We start from the raw sequence: 17,700 nt of genomic DNA, 5'->3' as shown, positions 1-17,700 counted from the left end.
ATGCTTTTCTCTTATTACTTATATTTTCAAAAATATGACTAGAAGATTCTGTGGAGAATTTTTTTTCTATCTTGAAATAAATAAGAAACTTTCTTTGGGTATAAACTAAGATAACCTTTTCAATTTGTAAACAATTATGTCAAGTTAATAAGAATTTTTCTTTATTTTGCATCGTCGCACTAAATGACTAAACACACTTTACCGTATAGTTCTGGAACAGGAAGTCGGATTCGGATGAAATTAAACAGCAACCAATGACTCTATAGGAACTTTTATTTGAACCTGTTTGTGGAAATCGATCAAATCTTCTCTGAGAAAATTGAGTGAGTCTCGTTTTGAACTTTTTGACCACTATTTCCGGTACTTCTGGAACCGAGAACTTGGAACCAGTATAGCCGAAGTCGGTTCGTTTAGCAAGTAACTAATATAGCCTACAAATTGAATGAGTTTTAAACCTTAAAATCTAGAAAAAATTTACCCTTTTTTGCATCGTCGCCCTGAATAACGGTGTGAAATTCAATAGCAACCTATGGGACTACGAGATTTTCTATTTTACGAGTGACATTATTTGACACATACTCACACACATACACGAACAGACACATACATTGCTCAGCTTGATGAACTGTGTTGAATGATGTAGAACACTCCCTCTGGGCCAATTTTCACTAGTCAATTTTTCAAATGATTGTATAAATTTTCTATATGAGAAAGTCAATTAGTGTAAAGCTTGCTTCAGATTGAATTGGAACAAAGACAATTACTTGTATTTCAGTTATTTATTATTGAATTCAAGATCTTTTTTTATACAAATGTAGCGTTTTCTTCATAATTTTAAGAAAACATACGGATTAAATTATTCGTCACGGTTTCGAAGGAATTCTCGAATTTTTTCTGTAACACGGCTCATTAGGCGGCGCACACCTTCTTCGTCCATCGTTTAAGCTATCTTATTCCACCAGGTCGTCATCTGATTGATGTCTTTGACAACCTTTCCCTTTGCCTTAAGTCTCCTCTTCATGATTGCCCAGTATTTCTCAATAGGGCGGAACTGGGGGCAGTTGGATGGGTTAAGGTTTTTCGGAACAAACTGGAGCCCATTCTCTGCATACCATTCTTGAACGACTTTACTGTAATGACAGCTTGCCAAATCTGGCCAAAACATTACGGTATGGTCGTGGGATCGAATGCACGGCGAAATTCGGTTTTGAAGACACTCTTTTTTGTATAGTTTCGATGTCATTTTCTTATTTGTAACGAAAACTTTCGTTTTTTGTCACAGCTGCCAATGCCCTGCCAAATCATAAATTTTCTTGCAAATTTGTCGGCAAAACAAATATAAATTTGGCTGGAACATCCCCCGAGCCGTTGCCAAGTAAAATTTTTGACCTGGGATTTGCTCGAAGTCAGCCTTGACATAGGTTTCATCGTCCATCAGAAGACACCCGGTCGAACTTGGTCAGCACCTGGTCATATAGTTTCCGAACACGAATTTTAACCACACTATTCTGTTTTATGGTCCGATTTGGCTGTTTGCTAGTTCGATACGACTTGATTCCTTCCGAATTCTTCTCACGGTACTATGGGCAGCACCGAGTTTTCTGGCCAAATCACGGTCCGACAGATTAGGATTCCTCTTAATCGTCTTCAAAATCTTACCACGCAGTTTCCGGTCGACAGTTCCACTCCGACGATTGGCTTGAGGCTTCCGAATCGTCGTCAATGTTTTCTTATACCGTTTGATAACGCGCCATACGGTAGTTTTGGGCAATTTCAGCTGTTTACCTAGCCTAGATGCAGACCACAATGGTTTTTCCATTGATTGTTTACTAAGTACAGTCGATTTGCGGAATGTCAAAAATCACACGTGAAAATGACCAAATTTCCAACACGTGGGCGCCAAGAACTTCCAGATCCGTCCACCAGGAGCGCCACAATATGAGCAAAAGTTTGTTCCAATTCTAAATGAAAAGCATCGTACTAACAAGTAGGTACAAATTGAATTCACATTTTTCTCACCTGAAAAATATTGATTTTAATGTGGCAACCCTGCATGCTATACGAAATTGAACAAAGCACACTGCGAACGAAGCAAAGTCGCACGTACCATTGTGTACTAGTTTTGCATCGTCATTTTGAATAACGATTTGAATGTTTTGAGACTCATGGCCTTATCATTTCGGAACCGGAAGTCGGATCTGGATGAAATTGAACTGTATATTTAAAGACAATGAGAGCTTTAATTTGAATCATGATTCGTGAAAATCGGCTAAACCGTTGCTGAGAAATCGAAATAAGTTCCGTTTTTTGGAGATTTTCTTCACTATTATCGGTGCTATCGGAAGCGGAAACCGAGGACTAATAGTCCCAAAGTAGTTTTATATATTCACTAACTAACAAGTTCTTCCAACTAGATGAATTTAGCAGTAAGTTTGATAAAAATGTTCACCTCGTTCCCAATCGCTTGTGAAAAAATATTCATGAAATTGAAAATTTCAAGACCTTTTATTTGCTTCTTAGTTTGTGAAAGTCGGTTAAGAAAGTTCCGAGAAAATTGAGTGTGCATTTTTTAATAAGTTTGCACATATTTCCTTGTAATTCCGGAACCGGAAGTCGGATACAAATTAAATTCAAGAAAATTATATGAGGCTATAAGACCTTTCATTTGAATCTAACTTTGTAAAAATCGGTTTAGCCCTCGCTGTGAAAATTGAGTGACATTATTTGTCCCCTACACACATACATACATACATACATACATACACACACAGACATTTTGTGATCTCGACAAACTGAGTCGATGGGTATATGACACTCGGCTCTCCGGGCTTCGGTTGTAAAGTCGGTTTTCACTTTCTATACGAGAAAGGCAAAACAGTCTCCGAAATCTGAATTCATTTATTCTCAGAGAAATTGCAAAATACGATGTAAATATATGAGTACTTTCTAGGTTAATAGATGTGCTTGACAGATTCGTGTTTTGTAGGTTTATATTCGGCAAGAAAGGCTTTCGATTAGCTTCGTTGCTTTTAGCTCAAATTTTGCAAATAATATGATTTGATGAGCTAATATAAATTCATACTTTTCGTCATTAGTTTGAAAATAATTGCTAATCCATGGATTTAGATTTTACGATGTTTTATTTAGTTGAAAAAGTGACGAAAAATTTCATTTCGTTATAATTTTTTTTCTATGATTGCTTGGGAACTTCATTAGTTTGTCAAGATCGCAAAATGTCTATTTATATGTGCATGTGTTCGTATGTGTGTATTATGTGTGTTCTTATGTGACAAAAATATGTGGCAAAAACTCAACCGATTTTCTTAAACTTAGATTCAAATGAAAGGTCTAACGGTCCTTTATGGAATCCTTGAATTTTGTTCTGATCTGGCCTCCGATTGCGGAACTACTGAATGATGAGTGTTTGAAATCTCTAGCCGAAAAATTATTCTAAATAGACCTGCAAACAGTTCCAATGTATAGGTTATGTAGGTTGCTGACCTTATGAACCGACTTCGACTATATCGATCTCCGGAAGTACCGGCGATAGTGGTCAAAAACTCCGAGATGGCTTAACCAATTTTCACAAAATTTAGGCTTGATCAGAACAAAAGGTATTCCGGAACTACTTTGTTCACAGATTCGAACCGTCATTTAGAGCGCTGTTAAAACACAAAAAAAATACAAATTCTTCCTCAACACACGTTCGATGGGTCGAAGCTGAGGGCAATTTGGTGGATTGATATTTTTCCCAACGAAATTTATGCCCTTTTCCGCAAGCCAATTGACAGTGGTTCTGGCATAGTGAGCCGAGGCTAAATCCGGCCAAAACAGTGGAGGTGTACTATGCTTCTTATATAAAGGCCGAAATCTTTTCTGGAGACACTCAGATGGATAGATTTCATTTATAGTTCCGGTAGTGTATAAAATGGTTGACTTCAAACCACAGGAACATATTGCTTGCCATACCAGTACCTTTCGACCGAATTTCTCCACTTGAATCGACCTGTCCGCATCGCTCACATCCTCCTCAACAACGACAGTAAAGTATTGTGGACCTGGAAGGGTTATTGAGTCCTCTTTTACATAAGTCTCATCGTCCATTAAAACGCATGCATCCGGACACTGCAAAAGACGCGAATACAATTTCCGGGCCCTTGTTGCTGCTCGCTTCTTCTGTTCTACACTTTGTTTCGAGATTTTCTGCTTCTTGTAGGTCTTCAGGTGATTTCACCTCTTGATTCGCTGGATCATTCCAACACTTGTTCCTGCTCTTTTGACCAAATCACGTATTGACATTGATTTGTTCTTCATGATTAGAGATACCACTTTCTTGTCCAGTTTCGGGTTGAAAGAGCCGGGTTTTCTGCCTCTTCCTGTTAGCTCATCTAAAGAATAGTGTTCCCCAAACTTATTAATGATGGTTTCAACACTGACATGATGAATTCCAAACCGGTTCGCAAATTTTCGCATAGCAATACCCTTCTCACTCAGCCATGTGTTTAGAACCTTAATTTTCACTTGCTTTTCAATACGCGACATTTTTAAAACGCACAAACAAGTAAACAAACGAAAGCCGACAGCCAAACGCACAGCATGCTGTGATCTGAGTATAAAAACCTTCACAAATACATGCGTACAACACAAATGTATGTGGATAGCTTATTTTCGATACACTCCTTATACCGTGATGGGAGAGTGGATGCCTTTCATGAAGCCCACCTGGCAGTAGATGTGGGAGTCAATTTTCTAATACAGTTGCACGATTATGTTACAAAGGTGCTGCTTACGAGTTTGTAAGTATTCTAAATAAAGTCCGTTTTATTTCGATGCAGATGCACTATCAGCTGCAGGTCGTATCATCAAGATTTGTGTGCAGACAAGTAAGTATTCTTTATTGGTGACTTTTATCGTTCTCACCTGGTGCATGGAAGAACCTTGGTTAGACGTAAGAACCTCACCTTTTATAGCATTTCGTTCGTCATACGTGGTTTCTTTTGAGAAATGCTCATATCAACTAACATCTAGTCTAGTTTTTACACAATTTCATAAAATAATAATGGAAAGTTAAAAAAATGTGATTAAATGTATAGATTGATTTTTGACGTCCAATCAAATTAAATCCTCTATAATTTCTCACATGATCTGTTTGATGAACCATCTTTCAGTTTCAATGTTGTTATTATATCGAACACAATTTTTCATCGATTTAAAGATAAATGGGCAAGGTCTTTCAAGACTTCATTTGCCATCGCATTCAATGTTTAAAGTGTAGTACGGCTGAAAAGCAATCAGTTTAATGGACATAATAAAATATCAATCATATAAATGTCTATCTACAAAGGGATACCAAAGATGTTACCTACATTTTCATGTTAATATGTTGTTTGCTCAAGCAACTGTTCTGTAACATTACGGGACAGGCACACCTAGTGGGATACATATTGTGTTCATAAGAAAATTTAATTAACATGATTAGAAACGGACAAAATAAACAGTATGTCTCAACTAACAAACACTTGCCAATCCGGTTTATTTCTAAACAAGTTGATGCTGTAGCTCTCAATTATTATAGTTATGGTGGCATGCTGTAGTTATCTAAGTACAGCAGGTACTCATCTTTAAATTGGGTTTCGTTCGAAAGGGAATGTCATTCCGATCTCTATACATTAAACCGCGATTACGCAAACGTTCGCACGGTTCAATGAACTGTAGAAACATTTACAATTTGCATGGCTGACCGATTTGCAAGCCGCAACTATATGAATCTTTTTATAGCATACTCGGATGTTCAGCTTAGGGCCGTGCGGTAACAAAATATTCCGGATTATAATCTACCAGTAACAAGGCGATACCACCGGTGGCTTGTAAAATGCAAATTACATAACATGACATCACAGACGAATGCCATGTTTCACGGTTTGCTTGATTTGCACGGAAACCAATCATGTCTGATATTAGATTCATAACACAGGATGATTGATTTTTTTTTCGGCAACGCGTGTACCACTTCCTCGTTAGACGGCAACGGCTGTTTCGTCACCTCGTGCTACAGCTTCCGCTTAGTGGTGTTTTTTCCTGCTCCCGTCGGAACTGGGACGACTGATGATACTTTGCGAGGGTCTGCTAAGAAGTCTCGGTGAAATATTATTCGTACATGATTTGAAAAAAAAGTGTGCATTCCATTCTGGTCGCGACTCAAGGCGGGCGAACTGATGTCGACACGAAATGAAATATGAATTTTGATGGTTGACGGTGGCGACGAAGAAGCCCAGTCAGAACCGTCGGATGGGTTGGATTGGGCAATACCGAATTTCATTGCCATACCAATTCTGGTTTTAACCTATTTTATTCTAACATGGCGCAAAACATTTTGGTTCTAATCTGACATATCCTGACACAACGACTTCTCACAGTTTCCAAACACGCACCGGCGACCGGTCAAACACCCACCGCGTTAGATCAGGCGGACTCGTATGTGCCGCATGAAATGTAGCGCATTTGTCGCGGAGATGATAAATATCTATAATTTTATTCCATATCCCGTGGCAATGATTATTCGTGAGTATGATGATGACGACGGAGGCGGGCTGCGTTTTTCATGCGATAATCGTCTTGAATCTGGAAAATGTGTGTTCGATCTAGCTTACAAATATTAGCATAAAATATTCAAAGCATCTTCCAGATTTAACCTCGTCATGTTTCTCCGTTTGACGATTGGTTCGTCCCCCGAAGCGGTGGAGAAAGGCGATCGGCACGGAACTGGATTTTGCGGGATGTACGAACGATTGACGACGTTACGGCAATCGACAAATTTAACTTTCCCCGTTCCGGATTGGCAACAGCTAATATTGAAATTGTTCAAGGCGTGCCAATATCGTTACTAAATATACGTACGAATGGTCACGTATAGTCACGAAATGTGTCACACTGAGATATTGGGATTATTAGGCCTTTCAGGGAAGCGGTGCAAAACTGATAATAAGACCCAATCGTATTATTTTTATTTTCACAGGTTGAAATATGGAAGAGGTTGACAGCACCGTGAAGACTTCTGGGATATTTAACGGTTTCAGATTCTGAGCCGGAGATGATAAGTTTAAATTCGATTTAGTCGACAGTTGGTCGTATTTAAATGACGATATTTAACGATTTTCGGCTTTACGCCTTTCATAAAAAGGTGACCGGTTTTGTCGTAAACAGTAACATTATTTATAACAATCAATATCGAAAGTATGCAATCTCATAAGATATGTCAGATTTTAGTTTTAATATTTGTACGAGATAAGTACCACTCTTTGTTTCAGAATTTTCGGTGAATTTGTAGCCGCTTACATTTCTTTATAATAACTGTTTTCTTTGCCTTTCTCATATAGAAAGGCTATACAATCACTGCAAAAACCGACTTATAAACCGAGCCCCGGAGGGCCAAATGTCATATGTCATTCGACTCAGCTCGACGAGCTGCGCAAATGTATGTGTGTGGGGCAAACATTGTCACTCACTTTTCTCGGAGATGGCTGAACCGATTTTCACAAACTTAGATTCAAATGAAACGTCTCATAATCCCATATAAAGTTCCTGAATTTCATTTGGATCCGGCTGTCGGTTCCGGAACTACAGGATGATATGCATAAAAAATGTGAAACATAATGTCACTCAATCTTCTCAAAGATGGTTTAACCGAGTTTCACAAACTTATCTTCAAATTAAAGGTCTCACAGCCGCATACAAAGTTCCAAAATTTCATTTGGGTCCATTTTCCAGTTCCGAAATTACAGGGTAATATGCACCAAAAATGAGGAAATAATGCATTAAAAAAGTGAAAAAAATGTCACTCATTTTTCTCGGACCAAATAAACCATTGACAATGCCATAATAGATCTGCTGAATTTTATTCAAGTCCGACTACCGGTACATTTTTTTCCAAAACTCAAATTTTCATAGAGAATCGTAAATAAATTTGTAGGTCATACTAGTGTATGGACTCTCTTGTATCTTGTTCAATATTGCCTTGGAAGGTGTGATTCGAAGAGCGAGGATCGACACGAGTGGCACGATCTTCCGAAAGTCCGTACAACTTTTTGGCTTCGCTGACGATATTGATATTGTGACACGTAACCTTGAGAAGATGATGGAAACCTACATCGGACTGAAAGCTGAAGCTAGGCGTATCGGACTGGCCATAAATGCGTCGAAAACAAAATACATGAGAGGAAGAGGCTCTAGAGAAGAAACACTTCGCCTCCCACCACGAATATTGATAGACGGTGACGATATCGAGGTGGTTGACGAGTTCGTGTATTTGGGCACACTGGTGACCGCCGATAATGACACCAGCAGAGAAATTCAGAGACGTACTTTGGACGCAGAAAAAAGCTTCGATCGAGAAAACTACGCCACCGTACGAAATCGACCATCTACAAAATCGCTCATCAGACCGGTTGTTCTCTATGGCCACGAGACCTGAACTATGTTGGCAGAGGACCAACGCGCCCTCAGAAAGGTACTGAGGGCCATCTATGGCGGATTGTAGATGGAAGACGGAACGTGGAGACGGCGTATGAATCACGAATTGCAACAGCTGCTAGGAGAACCACCCATCGTACGGACAGCTAAAATCGGACGTCTACGATGGGCTGGGCATGTCATAAGGATGTCGGACGACAGCCTAGTGAAAATGGTTCTTGAATCTAATCCGACTGGTACAAGAAGAAGAGGAGCGCAGCGAGCAAGGTGAATCGATCAAGAGGAGGGTAATCTCAGAAGCATCCGTGCCTTGAGTGGCTGGCGACGAGCAGTCATGGACCGAGTTATGTGGAGACGTATGCTTGATACAGCAAAGGACACCCCAGGCCTATAGCTGTTAGGTAAGGTAAGGTAAGGTATGGTTGAATGAGTCAGCTTTTTTTTTGCGGAAGTACCAACAATAGTAATTAAATGTAATAAAATGTAGCACACTTCACTTTCTCACATAAGATTGAATAGATTTTCACTGATTTGAATTCATATGTAGTATATAAATGTAGCAGTATTATGCAACAGAAATCATCAAAACTATTTTCTGAACTCTTTTAAATTGCAGTATTTCGTGGAATTTCTGCTGTAATATACAGGATTAAAAAAATAAATAGAAATAAATAAAAATGAAAATGAGAGAGGCATCATTACACCCACTAGGTAGATTAAAACATGTTTTTTTTATTGCTGCCGACCCGGGTAGAAGTGATTTGAAAACCAATAACAAACTTCATTATTAAAATCAAACATCTCAATGGTAGATATTAACATTGTTAAGTTTGAAATGAGAGTTAAAATATTAAATATAACAACTAAATAGAATAATGTCATTTGTATTTTATTTGAAAATAGAACTTTTGGATCAATTTTGACAACTGATATATTTCATGGACTGTTAACAGTCAACTGATTTAACATTTCCGTTGTAAGAATCATAAACCACTATGAGAAACTTAATGAAGAAAGCACTCTTCAGTAACTAAAATCATGGCGGGTTGATTTGAACAGCTTTTGCTTTTTTCATCAAGGAAAACTTTGCAATTACTGTAAGAATCGAGACTATCAGCTCCGGAATTACAGGCTGACCAGAAAAAAAACATCATTTTCAAGAGTGCTTCTTTTTACATGACGATGTAAAAAATCTATGAAATCATTTTAGTATATTATATAGTTCTCTGCAGGGTTTGTTACTCGATGGCTAGTGGATGGCTGATCTAATGTTTTCCAACTTAGATCAAAAAGTTTGGTTTTATAATTCTATGAAGTGTCATTAAATATTATCTGGTTACGGATTCTGGTTCCGGAGTGACAGAAGGAAGTGTTGTAGTTATTTCAAACCGTCTTTTGGAGCGACGATGCAAAAACCGGAAAATGTCCTCTAAACTTGACTGATAACTGTTCTAATTTTTAGATTTTGTTAGTTTATGGCCAAACGATTCGATTTCGGTTACATCGGTTCTCAGGTTCCCGAAGTGCTGGAAACAGTAATCAAAAATTTCCAAAACGAATTCTTCATTTTCTCTAAGATGGATTAACCGTTTTTCACAAACTTAGATTCGGATGAAGATTTTCATGTATAGATGTTATTGATGATGAAATGAATATCAAAGCAAACTTCAAGCCTCCTGGCATAAAGCTTTATATCGCATTACAACGTGGCAAGGTTGACGTTAGGTTCAAGCACAAAAAGTTGTCGAAGTTAACTGAATCTTTTCAAAGCTCTCTCTAAAGTTTGGTATGACGGGCAATTTGAAGTTGTGTTTCAAGGAGTAACATCTTCATAAAGACTACCATACACGCCACAGCACTCCATCTCTATGTTGTATTGACTTGATTTGGTGTCTTGCTATTGTGCAAAAGCGGCTCAGGAACAAGGGTGACAAAAATTCCCTCATGAGGCTTATTTTTATCTCATCTCAAACTCACTCATGAGGCTCACCAGCTCACCAGAAGTATTTCGTAAAATTATGGTAGAGATGTAACTCATCGCTTATCTATACAAGCACATTCACCTATAGGCTATCTGCGCAGCTCCGGAAATGTCCAACAAAGTGTGATAGCTTACAAAGTTTACAATGGTCTCTATTTTCTTCTTTTACATAAACGCAACTGGAATTTTGAACACTTCTGTTCGCATTATCTGCAAAAATCAGATTTTTTTGCTGAGTTTTCACAATATTTTGTAAATATAAAAAATTAGGTATAGGATTCGCTCGAATTTTGGGAAAATTAGCCGATGCCCGGAAGGCCAACCGATTCAGCTCGACGAACTGAGCAAATGACCATGTGTGTGTGGTTAGTTTTTTGTGTTGTTCACAAAGAGGTCAAGATCTCAGAGATGGCGAGACTAGTCGCAAATGAAAGGTCTTCTCGTCAGCTAGTACGCAACTGATTGGTTTTGCGATTTGATGTTTACTTTTTAAGTTATACATAGTTAGATGTCAAAATTTTCAGTTTTTACCTTTTTTTATATATATAAAAAATAGGTATAGAATTCGCTCAAACTTTCGAAAAATTTTCCGAGGCCCGGAGGGCCGAATGTCATATACCAATCGATTCAGCTCGACGAACTGAGCAAATGTCTGTGTGTGTGTGTGTGCATGTGTGTGTGTGTCTGTATGTGTGTTGTCAACTAAGAGGTCGAGATCTCAGAGATGGCTGGACCGATTTTGATCAAACTAGTCGCAAATGAAAGGTCTCCCCGTCACCCAGAACGCTATTGAATGGTTTTGAGATCGGATGTTTACTTTTTGAGTTATACGAAGTTTAATGTCAAAATTTTCAGTTTTTTGACAGTATCTGTCACCAAGGATGAGAATAATCGTATCTATTTTCACTCGGCTAGCACTCATAGACACGTTTCTACCTGATGCGAGTCACTCGATTTTATTCGTGCATAAGTGTGCTTCTGCCGAACACCCGATTGCTTCAAGTAACACCCGATCGGCAAAGCGCAATAGTTAATTCTCTCGCATTTATTCTCTCTTTCATTCGTTATGGAGCGCTGCCATTTGAATTCTGCTTAGTACATGTTCGGTTTTAATCCGAACCAAGGATGAGTTAACTCGCTCGGCAATCCGAATATTTGCAAGTATTTTGAATCGTGATTCAAGACGATCCATTCTTTTAACGCTCTGGAGTATAATGAAGGCAGACGCAAAATAATCGTATCCGTGGGGTGATTTCACGAGCCGACGGGAAGTTTAAGTGCATTTTTGATTCATGCTGCAAATATGTGAAAAAAGTTGTTATTTTCTAAATTAAAGCGACATTATTTGCAGTTTTCACGATGTTGTTTCTATTGGCCCGCTCACCTAGCAAATTTATGATACCGTATTTTCAGGTGATTGTAGTATCTCGATTTGCTATATTTCAGTAGAGGCTTGACAGTTGCCGAAAGGAACTAACATTTTCAACTGAAAACCTATTTTCTATGCACATTATATTTTCACATATATCTTTACTTTTCGATCCAGAATCGATAACATATGACAAACGGCTCTCCTCATCAAAATCGAATGTTTTGGTATACAGCTCTCAACGAGCCCATAAGAGTTTTTGATTTTTAGTAGCACTATCTACCCTTATATTATAGCTTCGTGTAGGTTTTTTTGGGGCTGGAAAAGTTCTGTATTCACTTACAAGTTCGACACAAATGTTTATACAAGTCCTACAAGTAGCCAAAATTCATTATATTGTTCAAGGTATTGTAGTTTCCATTACGAATACGATAACATGTGGGCGGGTGCCAATTTTATTACAACTTTTGTAACAGCATATTACAAGAGAGCAAAAGAAATGAATGAACAATGTTTGCTTCAATCGATAAATAATTATAAGCAATCATGAATGCAAAATTGGATAATCAGTCTTACAATTCTTTCGGAGATATTCCCTTTGCGCGTTTTCTCGAAACCGTTAGGGAACACACGATAACAATAAAACTACTGGACCAAACTGGATATTTTGCTTTTCCCTATAGAGAGGTAAAAGAATTGCTGCAAAATCCGACTTTCAAACGGATCCTTGGAGTCCCATTTTTCAGAAATGGTTGAACCGATTTCCGCAAGCATCCCGTTTGAAAGCTACTAACAGATATTGAGTGGGGGGTAATATAAATATAACACATATCGAAAAAAATAGAAATAATTCTTTATAATAACGCATGCGCTATCCAAAATAATAAACATTTCAACTGTTGTTGTTTACAAATCAGCGGAAACATTCTGTTAACAATATTATTCCTTGTATCTAAAACCCTGAATCGTCCCATCAGCACCCAATAAATTAAAATTCGATGAACGTAGAGTAGTTCCCAATTTTCGTCTAATATGTCAATTATGGTGTTGTTTAAGTGAAACTAAATTTGTCCTCTGGGATATCAGAGGAGGAATCACGTACGGTGATCAAGCGGTGATCACCAGAAATTTAGAAATCACAGAAGGTGATCGTGTATCACCAGTCTGGTGATTGGGTAATGGGGCAATAATTTTTTTATAATATGACTAAGGAAATAAAGTTTTCCAACCAAACTTTTTCCTATTCAAACTAATTTATTTCAGTGTCTTTTTATCGAAAACTTCGAAAACTAAACTGAAGAGAATGTCGTAATCATTCAAGAATTCAACGAAACTCAAAAAAGTATCAGTACTTGACAAGAAGTGATGATCCATAAACTCGAACGTGATAATAAAATCATAATCATTCAAAAACATTCTCACTATTATCAGTCATGCAGAGATTCTCACTGAAAATGCTGATATTCAATATGGTGAGTGATGTATTGAAAATCAATTTAAATCTGATCTTAATATGCCACTCTGTGATTAAAAACAATTATAATGACAATAATATAACTTCAATCACGAAGCATGTTTCATGCAGAGTAAATTGCAGGTACATTTTGTATGCAGGTTTAAAAAGATATCTATTGCTTGCATTTCATACACCGAAGTAACAGGAGCGGAGAACTTGGCTAGAGCGAACACAAACAAGCGCTCAAACCAGCCCGGTGGAAGAGTGCTGTAGCAAGTGTTATCGTAGCCAACAGGCTTCTCAGTAGAGGGCTGGTTCAAGTGCTGCGCACAAATATTTGCACTCTTGTTACTTCTATACACAAAATTCATGCTAAATAGCGTTTAATAAGGGTAATAAAGTTACTTAGACCATGAAATTTAATCAACCCTAGAATTTAAATAAAGTCCTTTGTCTCTATAATTAATATTCAGAATGTATTGTTTTTTCGCTGTATCCTATTGCGCATATTGCTATTGCGTACTGGACTTCCGACATCTGAATATCATCATCTGCTAGTGCAAATCGCTGCATGGCTGATAATAGTGAGAATGATCATTCATAATCATGTGTGTATTTAAATAATATTACTGTAGTGATATTGAAAGGAAAGAAATTTTCCCCATACTTATCGGAGGTGGACTAGGTGATAATTGTGCAGCACTGATCAGCACCCAATATCAATCTCAGAAAATCAAAAAAAAATCGTTAACATTATAATGCAAACACTGGTGGTATGAAGATTTTTCGAAGGAAGGTTTTCCCAGTGTCACTTGTTTGATCTTCCTGAAATGAGTCAGAATATGCATTGATTGATATGATTAACAGAAATGCATAAACTGTTGCTTGAGAAGATTGAGCAAGCAACAAAGGGAACAACTGCGTTGGAATATTATGCCTATTGAGAGGTTTTACATGAAGATACAGTTATGATTATGTCCAGATTTCCAAAACAAACTTATATGAAATGCACCATCACACCACTAGGTGGACCGAATCAGCATGCCTTGCAATAACGCGGATTATCTGAAACCTAATGCATAAGCGCACTGGCCGTTTCAACAGATTGCTGGAATCATTCGAACTGTTCAATTACAATGATGAAGCTCTACTTTACTTGAAAATCATTCCGAAGTGAAGTCGATGATCGGCGGACAAATTTATTAGAGTTGGAACTAATTGATTTCCTCATTCGTCAACTCACAATCTCATCTTATTTGTCTTAAAAGACCTAATTAACTCTGACTAGAATAGCACATCAAACTTGTAACATGTTAACATAACTGGCAATGTAACGATCATCATAATGCACATTGCCCTTCAAGCAAAAACTTATATTCAGCCGACCGAACTCATCATGCAATCTTGCCATAGCCAGTTTTTTTTTTTTTTTTTTTTTTTTTTTTTTTTCTACCCTACCCTACAACAGATCGTTTCGATCTAACTCCTGCTGAATATATCCAGTCACACTTGTCAATCGTTCGGATTTTCGATTGCACACGAACAGTTGGCTCATTTTTACGAACGAACATAATCGCTTCCGATGGCGCTCTTTAACTCATGCATTGGCAATTGGGTTCGTGTTTCACAATTTTGCGATTTTCAATTCTCTCATTCTCCGCCATCGCACGCAGTATGATACCGAACGAGTTTGAGTGACTCTGTTATGTATTATTGACCTGTTTATATCTGTGCCACAGTAAAACTCGCTGAAGCTTCACAAAGGTTTTTGATACCAAAATTTGAGTGCATATAGGACGTTCTGGTGAAAATTGTTAATAACCGCGGCAGTCCAAAGTACCGAGTGCTAAGTGACATTGGAGCGAGCATCGTCCACTCCGTAGAAAGGAGAAACCAACATCTTGGTTTTACTTTCACTCAGCTGAAGTAAACAAGACAGCTAGTCGAAACAGTCGAAACGAACAAGAACGCAGCCTTAACAGAGACGGCAAGCCGATTGGCTTTGCAGGCTTGTATGCAACATTGCATGCACTAAGCTTTTGCGCTCATGGCTAGTCGCAATTGAAAGCTCCGACAAAACTGATCTCTCTGTCGTACAGAGGGCCAACTGTTCTATTCTTGTTGGAGGCGACTGTGTAAAACTTGCGTGCGACAAGAGGTGCGCGTGTTTACGTGAACAAAGTACCAAGAGGCGTCATAGAATCCACTATCGGTGGAGCAGAGAGTCCACTATCGGTGGAGCAGAGAATCAAATTGAACCTGTCAGAACCTTTGAACGTATTGGGCAGGATTCACAGAACAGGTAAAAACGTTCCTATTTCGATTGGACCTTCTAACGCTTGGTCGAAATAGTAGCAGGAAAAAGCGTAGTCGTCATCCGCTCCGGCGGAGCCGCGCATTTGACCACTTGTACCTTTAACCCTTGGGTGGATCAATAAAGAATAAGGTGAAAGGGTAGACGTTACTTGCCTAGGCAAGAACGCATACGAACCACACTCTAAATACTCGGCAAACGAAAGCTGCAGTTCTGAGCGAACAATTCAACGAGAAATCTGTTAGGCTTGCTGGCAACATGGAGTCAGCAAGCACCTCCTTTGAGAGGAACGTACCGCCGGATAATCCACCCGGAAACAGACAAACAAACGCAAACGAAAGAACGATCCCCGAATGGATGGATCGTTCGGGGATGCATGGTCAGCGAATCATATTACAGTTACGTGCTGCTGGGGAGAAACCTCTCCCGAAGAACCCATTCACTATCGGTAAATCCATAGAGACAATCTGCGGAGGAAACATCGAATCAGCTCATACCGAAGAGCGAGGAACTAAATACGTTTTGAAAACAAGAAGTGCCGAGCAAGCTAAAAAACTGATCCGCATGAACAAACTGATTGACGGAACCGACGTAATAGTTGAATCTCATCCAACTCTAAACAAAACCCGCTGCGTGCTGAGCTGCCGGGAGGCTATGGACTTACCCACCGAAGAAATCAAGCAAGAACTGGAGCATCTTGGAGTTTTGGAAGTTCGAAGAATCACAAGAAGAAAGGAAAACGACCGCGTAAACACACCAACGCTGGTCCTTACGTTTCAGGGAACCACATTCCCCAAATATATAAAGATTGGCCCACTCCGAGTAGAAACACGAGAATTCATACCGAACCCAATGCTCTGCTTTAACTGTTGCAGCTACGGTCATACGAAAGTCAAATGTCCCAACAATGCAGTTTGCCAAAACTGCTCAGGAGATCACAAACTGGAAAAGGATGCCTGCAAAGAAGCCCCATACTGTAAAAACTGTAAAGGTGGCCACTCTCCAACTAGCAGAAAGTGCCCACAATATGTAAAGGAGGAAAAAGTAATAAAAATCAAAACTGAGAAGGGAATATCATTCAGTGAAGCTAGGAAAGAGTACTCCAAGCAGCATGGAGAACACTCGTATGCAGCAATTTGCGGTGCTCAGAACAGATTAGAAAACATGAGGAAGGATGACGAGATCAAGCTTCTGAAAGAAGAAATCCAAAAACTGAAGAATGCAGAAAGAGACATCGAAAAGGACATCGTGATAAAAAACCTTCGGGAAGAAATCGAACAGATGCGAACCATCTTGGCTGACTTCAACATGATGAAGGTTGAATTGGAAAAGCTGAAGAAAAGCAAAAACATCGAGTATCCTGAAATTTCTGAAGATGAGCATGATCAGGCGATGTCCGAAGGAAGCGACTACACGGAAGAAAACGAAAAAGAAAGATCTAGTGCGACAACGAAACGAAAAATAGATGCAACCGACAGCGAAACTGACCCACGAGGTAGTGCCGACGAGAAATCTGCCGAAATAAACTCCAAAACAGCAAAGGACCGCCCTCCTGCTAGGAAGGGAAGAGGTCGACCACGAAAACACTAAAAAAACTAGAACCCGAAGCTTTCGACGAAGGCAACGGAACCGATACCGGAAACCGAAGCGCACCTAACGATTCTAATACATCCATGGAAAACCAACACTATTACAGCGAACTACATAATGCAAACGTACAAGCTAACTCTCTACGAGAACCTAATAACACGATAATCAATTCAAACTGGTCGGGGCAGAGCGAAGAGAAAGTAGCCTCCCCACTCTTTTCAGAAGGAGAGAACGATCCGATGGACGGGAACGAGGACGCTATACCCAAACCTGTGTTCCGACGGCTTCACGGAGGTTCTGCCAACAATATCGACGACTTCACTAAAAACCTAACCGTATACCCAACGATCATCTCCTGGAACGTACAAGGCCTAAAAACCAGCAGAGCCGAGCTGGATATAATAATCAAAGAGAAAGACCCTGTTGTTTTATGCCTGCAGGAAACAATGTGCTCTCCGAGGAACGTCCCCAAAATAAACGGATATACGGTCTTACAGCGTGACCGGCAACACGTCAGACGA

General features: G+C 39.0%; 1 protein-coding gene across 1 annotated transcript; it reads left to right on the top strand.

Annotated features, from left to right (window-relative positions):
* The first annotated feature begins 15,847 nt into the window (after nucleotides 1-15,847).
* LOC131429290 (uncharacterized) lies at nucleotides 15,848-17,179 on the top strand. The gene has a single exon (XM_058593348.1). It carries the CDS (start codon nucleotides 15,848-15,850, stop codon nucleotides 17,177-17,179), a length of 1,332 nt encoding a protein of 443 aa, XP_058449331.1.
* Nucleotides 17,180-17,700: the final 521 nt, after the last annotated feature.

Source organism: Malaya genurostris, chromosome 2, assembly GCF_030247185.1.
Source record: "Malaya genurostris strain Urasoe2022 chromosome 2, Malgen_1.1, whole genome shotgun sequence".
NCBI classification, from domain to species: Eukaryota; Metazoa; Arthropoda; class Insecta; order Diptera; family Culicidae; genus Malaya; species Malaya genurostris.
Note: the sequence above shows the minus strand (reverse complement) of the source record. Positions and strands in the feature narration are given on the sequence as shown.

Bases quoted from the DNA above. Each gene is read 5' to 3' on its own strand.
- LOC131429290 (XM_058593348.1), top strand. From the start codon at position 15,848: ATGGAGTCAGCAAGCACCTCCTTTGAGAGGAACGTACCGCCGGATAAT.